Raw genomic sequence first — 18249 nt, 5'->3', positions numbered from 1 at the left:
TAAGGAGAATGATGGGGCCCTTTCAATTGTTTTAGAAAAACATTGGCTTATGTGTAAATGCTTGTATTTAAAGTGAAGACATCAGGTGGCAAAGCAATACACTAGGTGCTTTCTGTGCATTATTTAATCACAACACACTAGGCTGCCGTTGTCCCTGGTTTGCAGATGAGAAGTGAGGGAACTTGCTCAAGGACACACAGTGAGTTACGGGTGGAGGACTCACTCTCAGGTCTTATGGACTCCCAAGCCCTATTTTAGGACTCACTGTGTTCCATTTTTGTCTGTGGGAAGGTGGTTTTTGTCCTTTAAACTCTTAAAAATCTGTGTCAGAGTCAAGGTATGGGAACCAAGGTTATAGGGAGCCCAGTATATTATAAAATGCAAAGTCACGTCCTTATCAGTCAGGCAGAATCCCACCTTGAGACATAGTTCCCATCTCTGCTTCCTTCAGTTTTTCTGATGACTTTCAAAGACAGAGTAGCAGTTGGCACCTATGAGGTCTTCAGCCCCTCTCTGGTACTTGCTAATCTCCCTTTAACCCCAGGGAGTAGAGCCCAGGCCCAACACCTGGGCAGGCCCCAGCATCTTGCTAGAATTTGGTAATGTTTTTTTATTTTCCCTGTATTTATTTTTGTAGTTGCCATGTACTTATAGCAAGGGAAGCTGATTTTTCACTTAAGATAGAGCTAGTTTCCTAGTGAGGTAAATCTATTTTTTATTCCTGTTTATTCTATTACAGTTGTCCCAAGTTTTCCCTTTGCTCTCCTCCATCCAGCCGCCCCTCCCTACTGCCCCCACAGTCCATCCCCATACCACTGTCCATGGCCGTGGGTCATTCATACATGTTCTTTGACTAATCCCTCCCACTTCTTTCCACCATCCCCCACCCCCTTTCCCCTGGCAGCTGTCAGTCTGTTCCCTGTTTCCATGACCCTGGCTCTGTTTTGCTTGTTAGTTTATTTTGTTCATTAGATTCCTATTATAAATGAGATCATATGGTATCTGTCTTTCAACAACTGGCTTAATTCACTTAGCATAATAGTCTCCCGTTCCATCCATGCTGTCCCAAAGATTAGGAATTCCTTCTTCTTTCTTGGTGCTGCATAGTATTCCATTGTGTAAATGTACCACAGTTTTTTAGTGCACTCATCTACTAAAAGGCACTTAGGTTGCTTCCAGCACTTGGCTACTGTAAATAGTGCTGCTATGAACATAGGGGTGCATAAGGTCTTTTGAATTAGTATTTTGAAATTGTTAGGATATATTCCCAGCAGTGGAATCACTGGATCTAAAGGCAGTTTCACTTTTAATTTTTTGAGGAACTTCCATCCACAGTGGCTGCACCAGTCTGCATTCCCACCAACAGTGCACTAAGGTTCCCTTTTCTGAGAAGTGGATGTAAAGAAAAATGTTCAGTAAATAATGGAGCAGATGGTACACAGATAGAGCAAGCATTAAGATGAGGGTGTGGAGATGACTGATGTCCACAGGACGTGGACTTAGACCGTATGTACACCAACCCCAGTTATAAATTCAGAGCTACTCCCTACCCTTTACAGAGAGGCAAAATGAGAATGGGGTGGGGGTAGGGGGTCAGGCTGAAGCCTCAGAGCTTCATAAGGCTCTAGGTGACCATGCACTTCTGTTTCCTGGAGCTCAGCAAGGGAGATATACTCACCCCAGGTCTCAGGGAGCTAACAGCAGTGTAGGACTGGAATAGTAATAATGACATAATAGCAATAATGTTTATTGAGCACTGACCATGTTCAGGTGCTATACATTTAATGCTCATGACAATCCTATGAGATAAGTGTTTTTATGGGCCTTCAGATGGCAAAATTCCAGGTCACACAGCGCTAAGAACAGAGCCAGGATGTAACGCCCATGGCCACCGGCTCCAGCACCCATGCACTCAGACACTTCCAGGCCCAGGCTAGATACGTGTCCCAGACTTCAGTCATTTGCAATTGATGCACTTCCAGGTTCCATCCGCATTATTGTTGGCAGAATACTTTTATGCATAGGGTGGATTTCTGCAGTTCACCTGCTCTGGGCTTTGTGTTAAAGAACAATTTCTGTAAAGTCACTAATTGCATGCCCCAGTTATACTATTTCTTCTTTTTTTAAAGATTTTATTTATTTATTTTTAGAGAAAAGGGGAGGGAGGGAAGAGAAACATCACTGTGTGGCTGCCTGTTGCACGCCCCCTGCTGGGGACCTGGCCTGCAACCCAGGCATGTGCTCTTACCAGGAATCGAATCAGTGACTGGTTCACAGGCCTGAGCTCAATCTACTGAGCGACACCAGCCAGGGCCCCTATTTCTAATAAATTAGATTAAATACCTAACTATTAAATGTTTTTAAAAGCTTCACATGTGACCTAAGGTCACCTATCCTGTGTACCCCTGGTAGTACACATGCCCCTTGACGGGAACCCACTTTTTGTTCCTCAGTATTAAAGGGCAGTGTATTAGTTTCCTGTGGCTGCTGTAACAAGTCCCCACAGACTGGGTGATTTAAAACAGTGGGAATTTATTCTCACAGTTCTGGAGGCTGGAAGTCTAAAACCAAGGTGCCGGCAGGGTGGGCATCTTCTGGAGGCTGTGAGGGAGAGCCCAGCCCATGCCTCTTTCTCCTGGCTTCTGGTGTTGCCTGCAATCCTTGGTCTTCCTCATTTGAGAGATGCATCATTGTCATCTCAGCCTCTGTTGTCACATCACCTTCCACTGTGTGTCTTCCTCTCGTGCTTTCAGGACACTTATCATTGGATTTAGTGCCCACCAGGCTGATCTGAGGTGATGTCATTTGAGACCCTTAACTTAATTAAGTCTGCAAAGATCTTTTTTCCAAATAAGCTCACATTCACAGGTTCAAGATGGACATATCTTTTTGGGGGCCACCATTAAGCCTGGTACAGGTGACTACCGCTGTTCAGCACCCACTGGGCCAGGCCCCTTGCTTGCATCACCTCTTCATGAAGCAGGTACTACTGTTACCATCTCTGTTTTGCAGATAAGGAAACTGAGGCTCAGTGAGGTAAAGCTGGGGTTTGAACTCAGGACTTTATAATTCCTGGGTGCCTGCTTTCAACCACTGCCCCAGACTGCCTCCCCTCACCACTCTCGCCAATTGCATAGCCCCCTCCAGTTGGCCACTTTTCTGTCCACCAGCTGCCTTAGTTGGTTCATCTCTTGTGGCCAGGGAGAGGCAGCTGTTCTGTCACAAACACATTATTTATACCAGAGAGTGCAAACTGCTGGCTCCTGAGGCCACAGGAGAGATTGGCCTCCACAGCCTTTAAATTGTTTTAATTGGCTTGCACATTTAAATATGGATTGATTTCATATAAAAATCTGGGTTTCTATTATCTTTGGAAAAATCAGAAGTCTGGCAGTGTTGGGCTTGCCTCCCCCATGGCCATGCTTGGAGTAGCAGCTGCTCCCTTACAGGTGGGGTGATGGCCCCCAAGAGTCCCCACAGTCCCCACAGTCCCCTTTGTTCATTTAAACCGGTAGTTCTCAACTAAGGGGGAGTTGGCTCCCCAGGGGACATCTGGAAATATCTGGAGACATTTTTGGTTGTCATACCTCTGGAAGGGGAAACACTACTGACATGTACTCCGTAGCCAGGGATGCTGCTAAACGTCCTGCAGCGATGCCTGGACAAGCCCCACAACAAAGAAGTGTCTCAGTGTCAGTGGTGCCACGGCTGAGAAACCCTGAGCTAGCCCGCTTCCCTGGGCCCTGCAGGCATTTCAGCAATCCCCAGTTTAGACTTGCAGCTTAAACACCAAGAGTATAGTCCTAGACAGTTTACAAAGCCCCTTTCATAGATGTCATTGTTATAAGGAACTGCCTTAGCAGTGTCCTGTCAATAGCAGCTCTGTTCATTTTGGGGTGAGTAATTTCTACCTTGGTGAGTGGGAGAGTATGGGTGAGTGGTCAGCCTGTAGGTGGGGCCTTCCTTTTGCTGAGCTGGACCAAGGTCCCTAAGGTATGAGGGCCACTCTTATAAAGGGCTATCACCCCCTTGTTTGGCCTGAGAAACCAGAGAAGGCTGGCATCTCTAGGATTTATTCCTAGGACACAATGATTTCTTTTTGGAACTTCTGGGTGATTTTCACCTGAGTTAATCTAAAGCCAGTCATTTACATTAATCTGCCATCCATCCAATCATCCACTCATCTTTCATCATCCATCTTCCTTCCATCCATTGTTCCATTCATCCATCCATCCATACGTCAATCCGTCGATTCATCTGTCCATTCCTTATCCATCCATCAATCCATCCATTGATCCGCCATTCATCTTCCACCTATCATCCATTCTCCATCCATCTCCCCTCGCTCCCAGGTGTGTCTGGACCCTGGACTAGGCTTTGGGAATACAAAGGTGATAGGATAGTCCCCGCTCTCCAGTAACTCGTGGTCTTACCGGATTTCAAACACAGAACTCATTTTAACAGTGACATGATCTGAGTACGGAGTCAGAAGGAGTCCAAGGGTCTGGGAACATAGTGTTTTGTCTGGACACCCCTGGTCAGCAAGTGGGAAAACACATCCCCCTTCTTCATCCTAATGTGAGCATCTTGCACACCCAACCAGCACGTATTGGGAAGTACAGGGTTTGGTTTTATTTTTTAAATAATAGCCTTGGCTGGTGTGGCTCAGTGGATTGAGTGCCAGCCTGTGAACCAAAAGGTCACCAGTTCAATTCCCAGTCACGGCAAATGCCTGGGTTGCGGGCCGGGTCCCCAGTGTGGGGCATGCAAGAAGCAACTGATTGATCTATCTTTGGCACATCAATGTTTCTCTCTCTCCATTCCCCTCACTCTAAAAATAAACAAAAATTTTTAAAAGCACATATAAATTCCTCTTATTGACATAATTTACATATAGGAAATTGTGTGTGTCTAAGTATACATTTGACTAACTTTTATAGACTGGACACCCCTGTGCAAATAGCACCTCTTTTAAGTAACAGAATACCACCAGCTTCCTTGAGGCTCCCTCACATCCCTTCTAGTAGCTTCCCCAATCAAGAATAACCATTATTCTGACTTCTAATGCATAGTTTTGCCTGTTCTTGAAATTTTCATGAATGGCCTTATATAGTATGTTCTCGTTGCATTTGGTATATGGTATCTTTTTTTTAGCATTTGTGTTTGTGAGGGTCAGCGATTGTATTGCTTTTGGTAGTAAATCTTCCATTGGCCTGACACGTAGCAGGGGTTGACAAACATGTTCCTTAAAGGCTGGAGAGTAAATATTTTAGCCTATGCGGGTCGTACAGTCTCTGTTGCAACATTTCAACTCTGCCACCAAAACATACAAACAGCTATAGACAATATGTAAGTGAACGAGTGTGGCTGTGTTCCAATAAAACTTTATTTAGCCCTGGCTGGGTAGTGCTTAGTTGTTAGAGTGTCGTGCCAATACGCCAAGGTTGCAGCACACAAAGAGTCAACCAGTGAATGTACCAATAAGTGGAACAACAAATCGGTATTTCTCTTTCTCTCCCTCTTCCTCTCTCTCTCACTAAAATCAGTAAGTCTTAAAAAAAATTTTTTTAACTTTATTTAAAATAGCAGGCAATGGGCTGGGTTTGGTCCACGGGCCACAGTTTGCCAACCCTTGCATATAGTGTGGTATTCCATTTTAGCACAAGGTTTTCAGCAGTCATCTGAAAATATTCTCCCCCCCGCCAGGGTTTCTCCCCAATAGCAGGGAGTTGGGGTGGTGGGCTTTCTCCCAAAAGCTCAGAATTGACTCTCTTTAGGAGAAAGATGTAGGCTCTCCAATGACTTTTGGACTCCAAACCTCCCGAGCACTGTGGTGTTGACGGCTGTGTCTTCTCTGCTCTCCTCTCCCCACTGCAGCCATATTGAAGGTGGTGTCGTCCGTCCTGCAGCTTGGCAATATTGTCTTCAAGAAGGAAAGAAACACAGACCAGGCGTCCATGCCAGATAACACAGGTGCTGCCGTCCCTCCCCGGCAACTGGGGTGATGGGAGGGAGGGAGGGTCACATTCAGTCTTCGGTTTTCCCCTGGATGAGATGATTCAGGGTATTAACAAGCGCTAAATTAAGTTATTTTCACTGACTTTTCTCTCTCTCTCTCTCTTTCTCTCTCTTTTTTTTTTTAACTTTTCACTGCTAAAGATCTATGGTGGGAAGTTCTTGAATCAGAGTGTGGGAGAAAAGAACTAATAGTTTTAGATCAGGAAGGATCTTTAGGGAGCATCCATTCTAAAAGCTCCCGCTCGTGTTTTGTTTAACAAACATTTTCCCCGTGGACTATATGCCAGGCACTGAGATACAGAGACAAACAAGACAGAACAGCCCCGTTTCTTACGGCACATGCAGTCTTGCCAGGGAGACGGTCCTCAAGCTTCCCTGCAGGCAGAAATGCCGGGCAAAACTAAGATGCCCAGTTACACTTGAAAGTCAGATAAACAACAAATGCTTTTTTTAGTATTGGAATTAGATTATAGAATTATAATATATTAGAGAATATAGAATTATAGTCCCAAATATCACCTAGGACATACTTACAATCAGAAGTGTTAGTTGTTTGTCTGACGTGCAAGTTTAACTCAGCATCCTGTATTTTTCTTATCTGACAGCCCTACCTGTAGATGAGCAATGTTTCATGTTTTGAAGAGGTCACCTGGCTACCACTGTGCGTGTTGGTGGCTGAGCCTGGAGGATGACTGTGTCCCCAGCTCACCTGCCTCTGGGCCTCCACAGAGCCGGCTGCAGGCTGTGGGTTGTGTTGCTTTTGCAGCCCCCCCTGGGCCTCCCCGCCCTTAGACCTGCCGGCACTCCAGGCATGGCAACTTACTCACTCTGAGGAGAGACCTTCAGGGAAAGAGAAACCCCAAAAGCACCCTTGCGCAGAGATGGGGGGAAATCCTAAAACCACTCCACTTTATCATCCACCTTGTACACACAAACTATCATGCAACACTAGTCTTCATATTCATGGGGATTACTTTTTAGAGAAAGCTTTTAAATGCAGAAATGCACATGTTGATGTAACAAGAATGCATGAGTCCACCATCCAGAACAGAGGTTTGTGAAGATTTTCTAATACTTCTTTGTCTTTGAAGTGAAGCAGGACGGTACAGATAACGCTGCCAGCCCCTGTTCTCCCCACTGGGCCCCGCTCCCCTCCCCGTACCTCCAGGCAACCGCGGTGGTTCCTCACTGCGAACCCTTCAGTCTTACTTTCGTACTTTCACTCACTTGTATGGGAACAATATACAGTGTTGCTCTGTGAGTGTGCTTTTAATTTAGATAAATGATGTCGCACTAAAGACGTCATTCTTCAACTTGATTTTTTTTCTATCCTGTACTCACCGTTGTCTGAATCAGGTTTCTCAATAGCAGCAACACTTACAGAGACAACAAAAAAATGTCACCAGACTCTGCCAAGTGTCTGTCCAGTGAGGGCAGTCACCCCCTGCTGAGAACCACTGGTCGAGAGAGAAGGGGAAAAAGGGAAGTCATTCCTTTAACTGCTATGTGGTATTCCATCTTATAGAAATACCTTGATGTGTTTGCTCCCATATTAATGGACATTTAAGTTGTTTCCAATATTTTATCACTACAAACAATGCTGCAACACATATCTTGGAATAGTGGAACAAATATTTATTGAATCGTTAACTATTGTGTCAGGCACTTTCAATACCTTGCCTCATTGCGCGCTGTTACAGCCCCACAGGACACCGCATAGGTAACTCTGTTTATAAGCCGAGAAAAACAAGACTCCAGGAAGTTGAATGGCTTTTCCAAAATCACGTGGCTGGGAAGTGGGAAGAGGGCAAGGGCTTGAACCTAGATCCATCTGACCTTACACCCCAGGAGGAACGTACCTCCTCCCCACCCCTGTCATTGCCTGGTAGCAAAACACTGGGGTGAGGTCGCTAATGACAGCAGTTTTTAGGAATTTCTATGCTATGTTCTCTACGATCGTGCTCCATCTCTCAAAAAAACCCCACACCCAACAATGTATATACAAACCACAAATATCCCACATGATGTGCCTTTCTTTCAAAGGCTTCTCTTTGTGATGCACTTAATATGCTTCTTTTCTCCACCCAGCTGCCCAGAAAGTTTGTCACCTCATGGGAATTAATGTGACAGATTTCACCAGATGCATCCTTACCCCGCGCATCAAAGTTGGGAGGGATGTGGTACAAAAAGCTCAGACAAAAGAACAGGTAATGCACTTGCCATTTATTCCTGTAGAATCTTCTATCCATCTATTCATCCATCCACTATCCACTCATCCATCCATTTGTTTATCTGTTCATCCACGCATCCATCCCTGCACCCATTCATCCACCTTAGCCCATCCATCCATCCATCATCTTTCCATTCCTCTATTCATCTATCCACCTATGCATTTATCCATCAGTTCATTTATCTTTCCATACAGGTATTCACACATCCATCCATCCATCCATCCATTTATACGTCATCAATGCATTTATCCGTCTTTTTCCCCATCTGTCCATATCTTTATTCCTCACCTGTCCAACACTAGAATATTCAAAGTCCATGTCAGGTTTTAAGAATACAATACTGACCAAGAACAGCAGAGTCCTTCACTCATGACCTCATCCTGATCTCTTAGTGGTAGGGACAAGGTCTGACCTAAAAGATTTGACTTTGGAAATGACTGTGTACCCTTTCCAGAGACAGGACTGACCACATCCAGCTGGCCCCCTGGATGGAACAGGCTCTTCTCTGTTCCAGGTCTCTCTGGCAGGGAGTGTTTACTTACCCACACAGGCATTCTGTAGATCTGACCACGCTGTTCCTTACCGCTACTTTCTACTGGTTGCAGAGATGGTGTAGTTTCCTTGTTTGTTTGGTTGGTTGGTTATTTTTTAAGGACTTACTATAAGTGGGAGAAGAATTAAAAACCTGAGTCATCAGCTGGGTTCCTGTGAAAACGCAGCCCATGGGGAATAACTGTGCTCCCTTGCTCCCCCACAGGCAGACTTTGCCATAGAGGCTCTGGCCAAGGCTACTTTCGAGCGCCTTTTCCGCTGGATACTCAGCCGTGTGAACAAAGCCCTGGACAAGACGCACCGGCAAGGAGCTTCATTCCTGGGAATCCTGGACATTGCTGGATTTGAGATCTTTGAGGTACAGTTTGGTGGGATGACAACAGATATGGACTTGGCTTTCTGGGATGAAAAAGTTTCCCCTTGGAGACTTCCTTATTTTGGAGAAAGGCAGGCAGATGGCTACTGTAGGGTAGGAGGCTATCTAGTTAAGGTTAGACTGAGGGTGGACGAGACAAATTCAACAGGGAATGTATTGGTTTGTGAAACAGAGAAGACCAGAGGTACAGCTGAATCCAACAAGCAGGACTTGATCTCTTGCTGTCTCCCCCTACTGTCCTCCACTCTGGCTCCATTCTCAAGCAGGCTCCCCTCATGGTGGCAAGGTAGCTGCCACAGCTCTCAATGGCCACTCAGCTACCTTGGCAGTTCCAGCCAGTCCCATCCGCTTCCAACAGTTCCAATCAAAATCTTGGTATTGAGTCTCATCGACCCCTCCCGGGGTTGGGCCACATGGTCACCTCAGAGCCAGGCACTGTTTTGAGGGTCTTGCCTTCCTCCATGTCACGTCACATGGCTCCTGGATCTCACTCCCATGGGTTGGGGGGAAGTTCTCAATGAAACGGAAAGTCTTGAGATTGACAGATAATCCAAAATCTATCTATATGGAATTACTCCTTCTCCGAGTCTCAGTTTCTACATCTGCAAAATGGGGGGTGATAAAGTATCCTACCTTGTTATCTTTCCACAATCGTTGTGCAGATGCAGGAGATAAGCATCCTTAAAACAATGTGTGTGCGGACCCTGTGACATGGGAACTGGTAAATTCTGCCAGCCTCTTTGAACTCTAGGCAGCTTTGCTGGGGCCTAAGCCCTCTCTGGGTGCTGAAATGGCAGAACCGGCTCTTGTGGATAGGGTGTCAAGCCCTGGGACTCTCTATGGGGGGACCTCGAGTCGCCAACCTCATCCATGGTGCTCATGGGGCCTCCCTCGCTGTCCTGTGCTCAGGTGAACTCCTTCGAGCAGCTGTGCATCAACTACACCAACGAGAAGCTGCAGCAGCTCTTCAACCACACCATGTTCATCCTGGAGCAGGAGGAGTACCAGCGCGAGGGCATCGAGTGGAATTTCATCGACTTCGGCCTGGACCTGCAGCCCTGCATCGAGCTCATCGAGCGGCCGGTGAGGGCCCACGTCACACTCGCATGCGTGTGGCCTCTTGCAGTCGGCATGTGGACCCTGCTCTCTCTCCGTCTGTGCACGCTTCCCCCAGCACTGGGCCCTTGTGAGCTCAGTCATACTCTCCCTTAACCCACATTATAAATCAAAGGTATTTTCTTTTTAAAACTTCTTCTTCCCTCCCTCCCTCGCTTCCCTTCCCTTCCCCTCTTGGCCATTAAGTTATTTCCGAAGTCAGTAGTCTTTGTTTGGTTCACTGATGTATCCCAAACTGCTAGAACTGTGCACACCATAGTTGCCCAATACACAATTGTTGAATGACTATTTGTTGAGCAGCTACTATGTGCTGGCCCCCCTTGAGGGTCTCAGGATGTAACTGTGAATGAGATGAACTTGGTCCCTGCCCTCCTGATGGAGCAGAAAACAAAACCAGACAAATAAAGCAACTGAACTCCTGATAAAGACAATGGGGTAAATGATTTAGGGAGGTCTGTTTTGCTTGGAGAAGTCAAGAAGCACTTCCCAACTCTGACTTCAAAGAGTGAAGACCATTCCAGCAGAGGGAATGGCATATGCAAATTAGGCTGTGCTCTTGACACCTTAGTTTAGATTGTCTCCCACAGGGAAGCACTTTACTAAAAGGAACCCTGAGGTGTATTTATATACAAAGGCAGAAGTGTGAAGTCTTTGTGATGCTGTGGTGCTGCCCACCAGGGGGCAGCAGCAAACATGTTCTGTTGTTTGTGCCTACCCTTATATCAGTGCTGGTCCATTGGACACAGGACTTGGGGATATGTTTTTGCAGGGAGGGGACCAAAATGACAAGGGGCATAAATCCATCTTTATATGTATGCAGATATGGTAATAGAGCTTGGGGGCTGCCTACGCATGGGTTTTGGTGGCCAGCTTTTCCTGGCGATACTGAGACCTGGGCCCCTGGGATGTGATCCTGCCCTTTCTGTCCTCCCCAGAACAACCCTCCGGGTGTGCTGGCCCTGCTGGACGAGGAGTGCTGGTTCCCCAAGGCCACAGACACGTCCTTCGTGGAGAAGCTGTGCACAGAGCAGGGCAACCACCCCAAGTTTCAGAAGCCCAAGCAACTCAAGGACAAAACTGAGTTCTCCATCATCCACTATGCCGGGAAGGTACCAGCGGAATGTCCCAGGGCCCTCTCTGTCCCAGGGAACTCAGGAGGGATGCTCAGGGTAGGGTCGCCTTAGGAATGGCAGAACCCAAAGGCATCTGGCGTAAATCAAATCCCAAGCGAGGCCTGTTTATGATTTGTCTAAGCAGCTGTAAGGGAGAAGATACATACACTCCACCCAAGGTGGCCCGGCAGTTCTTCTTGTATAGACTCTAAATCCTTCCTGCTGCAAGTTTAACCCAGCAGGAAGGGCCAGCCGGAAGAGAGTGACCAATAAACCGCATTCTGGCCTCAACAGGAATCTCCCTTACCATGGCCTTAGGTTTGCAATTGCCAGCCTGTGCTGTGATGGTTGTCACCATTGTCACTGAGAAATGTTCTTCCTCCTCAACCTTCTCCTCATCATGGCTGTTAACGCGCAGGACCTCCCCTGTGGCTTCTGAGGGCCCTGGATAATGTGGACAGACTCGGCTTGGTCCAGCTTACAGAAGCTTACAGTGTTCTATCAACTCTCCGGTATCCCCACTGCATCATGGGAACAGGCAGTGCCCTAAGCCAGGGGTTGGCAAGATACAGCCCTTGCCACACCTCTGACCCACAGCCTGTTTTTGTGAATCAAGTTTTACTGGCACACGGCCACACCCATTTGGGTACATGACGTCATAGCTGTCTTATGCTATGATGACGGAGCTGAGTAGTAGTGAGACTGTACGGCCTACAAAACTGAAAATATTTACTGCCTTGGCCTTTACCAAAAAGAGTTTGCCCACTTCTACCCTATACTTAAAGGAGAACCCTTTCCTTTAGGAATATAGAGGTAACGCTTTCTTTTCCCCATTTTATGAGTGGTTTCTCTGTAGTCCCCTTTCAGATCAGGCCAGCCCTCACCAGAACAGCTGTCATCCCGTAATAGCCCACCGGAGATGTTTTACTGGCTCTTTCCGTTTCAGAGTCACAACCATGAAATGAAGCCTTTGGCCATGGTTATTAGTTAGGTCAGGTGTTTACATCCATATACACGATCTCCAAGTCTCAAAACTTAGGTTCATCACAGAGGGGAGAAGAGGTCACCGAACTTAATTTAAAAACACGAATTGTTGTCAAGCCTTCTCTAGATGAGGGGAGAACTTAGGGTGTGAGGGAGGGTGTTTACCGTCAGCAAAGCTCTTCCCCTTTCGGATGGCATAGGCATCATTCCAGACCCCAGAGAAAGGGGGCTGCCGGAGAAGCCTTGCTAGGAGAATGCAAGGAATAGAGATGAGGCCTCTGTGTGCAGGGCCCTTTAAATCCTGATCTGCTGGTCTCTTCATTGGAGTTTATGGATTCCCATCATGGCAGCTGCTCATGTCATGTTCTCCCTGACCTTGGGAGTTCTGGAAGGGAAATGGGAGGACTGGGGCCCTGTCCTTAGTTCGTAACTGAAGCAGGAGCACCTGACCATTGGAGTGGTTCTTGGCAGGTGGACTACAACGCCACCGCCTGGCTGACCAAGAACATGGACCCGCTGAATGACAACGTGACTGCCCTCCTCAACGCCTCCTCAGACAAGTTTGTGGCTGACCTGTGGAAGGACGGTAAGGCCCTGCCTGCTGGAGCTGGACGGCTGAACCTGCGGGCCCTCCCCGTCCTTCCACTGCCCTGATGCCCACTCCCCGGAGGGGCGGGCCTGTGTCGGGCTGCAGGAGAGGGCAGTGGTGGCAGGTGCTAGTGATGTCTTGTTGACACATTCGACCACTTCCTGAGTGGTGACCTCTGAGTCCCTCAACCCCGCATCTGGAACCCAGGGAGAAAGTCCTGAGATCAGGGTAATGATGGAGGAAACAGCGTCTGAGGCATGGTGAGTTAGAGCTCCCCCATCTGGAGTCAGAAAGACTACACCTCTGTCTCATCTCTGCCATACACTTTCTGTCACTCAGGAGCTCTCAGGATTTCCCAAATAGATAATAGTTGGAAAGCAATCCCACCACGCCTCCACTTCCCCATAGCTAGAGGAAGGGCATTGGCGGCAGGGGAAAGAATGGGGGGCCCAGGGTCTCTACCCTCCAGGCCTGGTCGTCTGGCCTGTTGCAGGGGTGGAGGGCCCCTGGGTAGGCCAGAGGCTGATGCTGCCCTTCATGTGCCCCACAGTGGACCGTATCGTGGGGCTGGACCAGATGGCCAAGATGACGGAGAGCTCGCTGCCCAGTGCCTCCAAGACCAAGAAGGGCATGTTCCGCACGGTGGGGCAGCTGTACAAGGAGCAGCTGGGGAAGCTGATGACCACACTGCGCAACACCACGCCTAACTTCGTGCGCTGCATCATCCCCAACCACGAGAAAAGGGTGAGGCATCCACCGGCTCCTCGGGCTGTCACAATGTGCCCTTGGAGCGCCATCAGGGTCCGTGGGGGAGGGGAAGGCAGACGGGGATAGAGGGGCAAGAAGGAGGCCTGACCTTCCATCCCAAGGGCTCCATCTGGCATGGGTGGAAGGTTGTCTGAATTTGGTACCTATTCCCCATCCTGGAGGCAAAACAAGACAGGGAGGAAGGGTGGCTGTCCAGAGCCTTGAAGCCCTGGAATTGCTGTACAAGGTATCAAGTCACTCATTAATTCATTATTCCAATTGATATTTACTGTGTTCCTACCTGTGCCAGGTGCTGGTATACAATGCTGGATAAATTGTCATCCTTGCCTGCAGGTTTCTTTTGGTTTAGTGCAGGGGTGCTCAGCTGGCGGCAGTTGTGCCCCCGACCCAGGGGACATTTGGCCGTGTCTGGGTACATCTGTGGTTGTCATAACTGGGAGGGGGCTGCTACAGGCATCCAGTGCATAGAGGCCAGGGATGCTGCTAAGCATCCTATGGTACACAGGACAGCCCCACAGCAGAGAATTATCCCGCCCAGTATGTCAGCAGTGCAGGCACTGTGGGAGATCCGTGGGAGAGGCAGACACACAAGCTGGAATCTGTGATGCAGTGTGGTGAATTCTGAGAACTCCAAACAGCTGGGGCTCCCAGTCCAGCACCTCAGGGCTGAGGGAAAGCTGCTTAGAGAATGAGAACTTGGAGTGGCGTCATCTTGCTGAAGTGCAGGGCAGGGTGGAGAGGGCATCCTAGCAGAGGGACCAGTGAAACGAAAGTGTGGAGGTCATAAATGAAGGGTCTTGGCCAGAAAAGACGAGGTAGGTGGTTTCACGTTGCTGTGTGATGGTGTGAGGCAGGAATTGGGAAGAGATGGAGCTGAATCAGTATTCAGGGGCTGGATTACGGGGTTCCTTGTGGGGTGACCAGAGCTTGGCCTTCCTTCTGTGATACCACTGGGGCTTTTAAAAGCGGGGGCATGTCGTGATCAGGTTTGCATTTTAGAAACCAAATGAGGGGATGAGTGGACAGGACTAGGGGTGAGAAGATCAGGCAGCAGCCTGGGCAAGAGAAGATCGTGGCAAGTGGACAGCGGTGACGATAGCCAATGGAGAGAAGTGGTGGATTGGGAGATATTTGGGAGGTAGGAGCTACAGAAGTGGTGATGGACAGAAAGTAAGGAAGAGGGAAGGGACAAGGGGGCCCCCGGTTTCTAGCTAGGTGATGCTAACAGCACCAAATACAAGAGTTGTTACCTGAACCCTCAGCTGAGACCTCACCTGGTGCCTCTGTTTATTCCTGGTGGCCAGGTGAGGTAGGCCATCCAGGCCTGAGATTCGGGGCCTGTGGCTCCCTGAGTCCCAGACTTGATGGTCCATTGCCCTTTCTGCCTCTGCAGTCTGGCAAACTGGATGCGTTTCTGGTGCTGGAGCAGCTGCGGTGCAACGGGGTGTTAGAAGGCATCCGTATCTGCCGCCAGGGCTTCCCCAACAGGATTGTCTTCCAGGAGTTCCGCCAACGGTGAGCCTGCTGGGGCGGGCACAGGTGGGGTGGTGGGTGAGCAGGGCCAGCGGAGGAAGGAACGAAGGAGAGGCTCTGGGTTGGTGACTTCTGCCCTTTGTCTCAAGGTACGAGATCCTGGCCGCGAACGCCATTCCAAAAGGCTTCATGGACGGGAAACAGGCCTGCATTCTCATGGTGAGCTCACCCCCAGCCCTGCCCCCGAAAGCCAGCTGCAAACCTCCCAGCCTCTGGTGGCACTACCAGGAGCTGCTTGGGAGGTGACCTTCCTTAAACAGGCTTAGCCCCTGGCCACGAGGTACGGCTGAGAACGGGAACTCTTGTCCTCCTTTCTTCTGCAGATCAAAGCCCTAGAACTCGACCCCAACTTGTACAGGATTGGACAGAGCAAAATCTTCTTCAGAACCGGGGTCCTGGCGCACCTGGAAGAGGAGCGAGACTTGAAGATCACCGACGTGATCATGGCGTTCCAGGCCATGTGTCGCGGCTACCTGGCTAGAAAGTAAGGACCCGCCTACTGTCACCTCCCCACAAACACAGATGGGAAACACAATTTTCAGAAGGCTTTTTGGCCTCATGTTCTGATTCCCTGAGCTAAGAGGCCATCTGCTGTAAGATGCCCCCACAGATTGAGTGACAGCCTTTTCCAGAGGGGGAAGAAATGCTATGTTTTAATATGTGCACTAGTTGTAAGAGCAGGTGGGAAGGAGTTAGGACCTTGGCTCTGGAGTTTTAGACCTGAGTTCTCATCCTCTCTCACCCACGTATTTGCTGCTGACCTTGGGCAAGTTACTCTACCTCTCTAAGCCTCAGGTCTCTCCGCTGGAAAAGAGTGTACTCATTCCTGCCTGGAATTGGTTATGAGGAGTCAATGAAATACTGCCCGGAAAGGGTTGAGGACAGTGCCTGCTTATCACTTCAGAAGTGTGAGAACGTAATTAAGTGGCTGAGGAAAAAGTATTTAGCTGTATCTATGGACTTATGTCCACATGACAGGGTCTTGGAAGATCTGATGCCCCTTCTGTTTTGGGAAGCCGGGGGCTGTGTGAGGGTGAGGGTCCTTGAAAGTCACACCCCTACGATGAGGGCAGGAGCTGGAGGAGTAACTGTGTCCGGGGCACATGTTATCATGAGGTACAGATCACACTCATCTGCAGAGCCCTGATCGTGTCAAGCTGATTCAGTGCCAAGGGGACCCACAATGGTCAAGGCCAGACTGGGATGCTCTTGGTCCAGGGACAGACCTAACTTAAGTTTCATAACTAACTTCTCCGTTGCCACCCTTCCCACCTCCAGACTAACTAGGGCAATTTTATTCTCCAAGTTCACCCACATACAATTTGGCAGAGAGGAGGGTTGTACCCACTGTTGTGTGGTTTCTCAAACCTAATAGCCCTTGAACAGTAAGAGTGCTAGTTCTATGTCAGGTCTGGGACTTCTAAAATATACCTGAGGAAGGAATAGGTTTGTCAGCTTTGGGGAAGACCTGGCACAGCTGGGTGTGTGCAGAGTCCCCCTAGGAACGGTGTAGCGTAGACTGATTTCCTTGATGTTGCTTGGATCACAGCTCTGATTCCAGGGCATTTTTGAGCCTTGGGTCTTCCATGCTCTCTTGCCTCCATATTATTTGAGGGGTCTGTGCCCAGACGACATACCTGTGCAGATGCTGAGAGCTTCTGGAAGCGACCGAGCTGGAGAGAAGGGGGGGGTGTTCTGTACAAGTCCCAAAGTCACAAGTACCAGAGACTCGTTTTGCTTTAGGATGATACAGGGCAGGATGCTGTAACAACACGGCGAGACATGTGTTGCGCCAACCAGGGCTTCTCTCAGCTCCCTGTCCCTCTCCCCAGGGCCTTTGCCAAGAGGCAGCAGCAGCTGACAGCCATGAAGGTGATTCAGAGGAACTGTGCCGCCTACCTCAAGCTGCGGAATTGGCAGTGGTGGAGGCTCTTCACCAAGGTGGGTGCTCCGGACCCCACTCACCTTCTCAGGACCCCCGGACCCGTTCTTCACACCAGGTGCTCTGGATGTGGAACTGGAGATGGGTGACGGTGGGTGTGCTCCTGAGGACTTGAGACCAAACTTTGCCCGTTGACGATTCTCCAGGCCAGTGAGGTGCGTCTGATGAACCACCTTCTTTGGCACATGGGTTACAGCCATGACCTTAACACAGGGCCAGAGAATTTCCATCCCCACCAGGATTTCTCTCGGTGTGCTTTTATAGCCACACCCGCTGTCTTCCATGGCCACACCCACTTCCTTCCACAGTCACATTCATTTCTTATCATAGTCCCTGGCAAGCACTATCCATTTCTAAAATTTTGTCATCTCAAGAATGTTATGTAAATGAGGTCATGCAGTGTGTCACCTTTTGAGACTGGCTTTTTTTTCCCACTTAGCAGTGTTCTCAGGAGATCCATCCAGGCAGTTCATGTATCAATTGTTTGATTCTCTGGGTATAACTTGTTCTTGCAGCATCGCTGCTGAAACATACCAGTTGCGCCAAGACATGCTCTGTTGCAACAGACACAGTTTCCTCTTATGGGCCATTAAGTGTGTACATTGGCACAAATCTCTCTCCTTGAGCAAATATTTATGGAGCATCTGTTGTGCACCAGGCATGCCCAGGTGCTGTGGGGATCCAGCCATGAGCAGACAGCATGGGCCCTGGCCTCATGAATGTTCCGGTAGAATGGGGGAGCAGACAATGAGCAGATGCTCACAGGAACAAATAGATAATGGCAAACGAGGGTGAGTGCGTGAAGGAAATCACAGAGTGTGTGTACAGGGGCTTCCCTAGTGCCAGGCCGGGGCTTGAGCACGGGAGTCAAGAGTCAGTCTGGTAAAGAACAACAAGGGGGAGTGGTTTTTAGAAACGTTCATCCCTATAGACCCAACATCTTAAAAACTGACTTAAGAGAGCCACCTGTGATCAAGAAAATCAGGAATTAGAGGTGTTTATTGTGGCATGGTTTGTAACAGCAAATT

General features: G+C 48.8%; 1 protein-coding gene across 4 annotated transcripts in view; it reads left to right on the top strand.

Annotated features, from left to right (window-relative positions):
• Positions 1-18249, top strand: part of MYH11 (myosin heavy chain 11) — a 121745-nt gene that overhangs the window by 77893 nt on the left and 25603 nt on the right. For all 4 annotated transcript variants that reach the window (XM_053929453.2, XM_053929449.2, XM_053929459.2 and 1 more), the window contains 11 exons: positions 5878-5973; positions 8107-8225; positions 9007-9159; positions 10087-10260; positions 11229-11402; positions 12861-12975; positions 13529-13722; positions 15140-15261; positions 15369-15438; positions 15603-15763; positions 17112-17220. In XM_053929453.2, coding sequence (XP_053785428.1) covers positions 5878-5973; positions 8107-8225; positions 9007-9159; positions 10087-10260; positions 11229-11402; positions 12861-12975; positions 13529-13722; positions 15140-15261; positions 15369-15438; positions 15603-15763; positions 17112-17220 — 1487 coding nt within the window. The remainder of the gene's footprint in view (positions 1-5877; positions 5974-8106; positions 8226-9006; positions 9160-10086; positions 10261-11228; positions 11403-12860; positions 12976-13528; positions 13723-15139; positions 15262-15368; positions 15439-15602; positions 15764-17111; positions 17221-18249) is intronic.

This window comes from Desmodus rotundus, chromosome 1, assembly GCF_022682495.2.
Source record: "Desmodus rotundus isolate HL8 chromosome 1, HLdesRot8A.1, whole genome shotgun sequence".
NCBI classification, from domain to species: domain Eukaryota; kingdom Metazoa; phylum Chordata; class Mammalia; order Chiroptera; family Phyllostomidae; genus Desmodus; species Desmodus rotundus.
The sequence above is the reverse complement of the archived record's forward strand: the minus strand, read 5'-3'. Positions and strand labels throughout refer to the sequence as shown.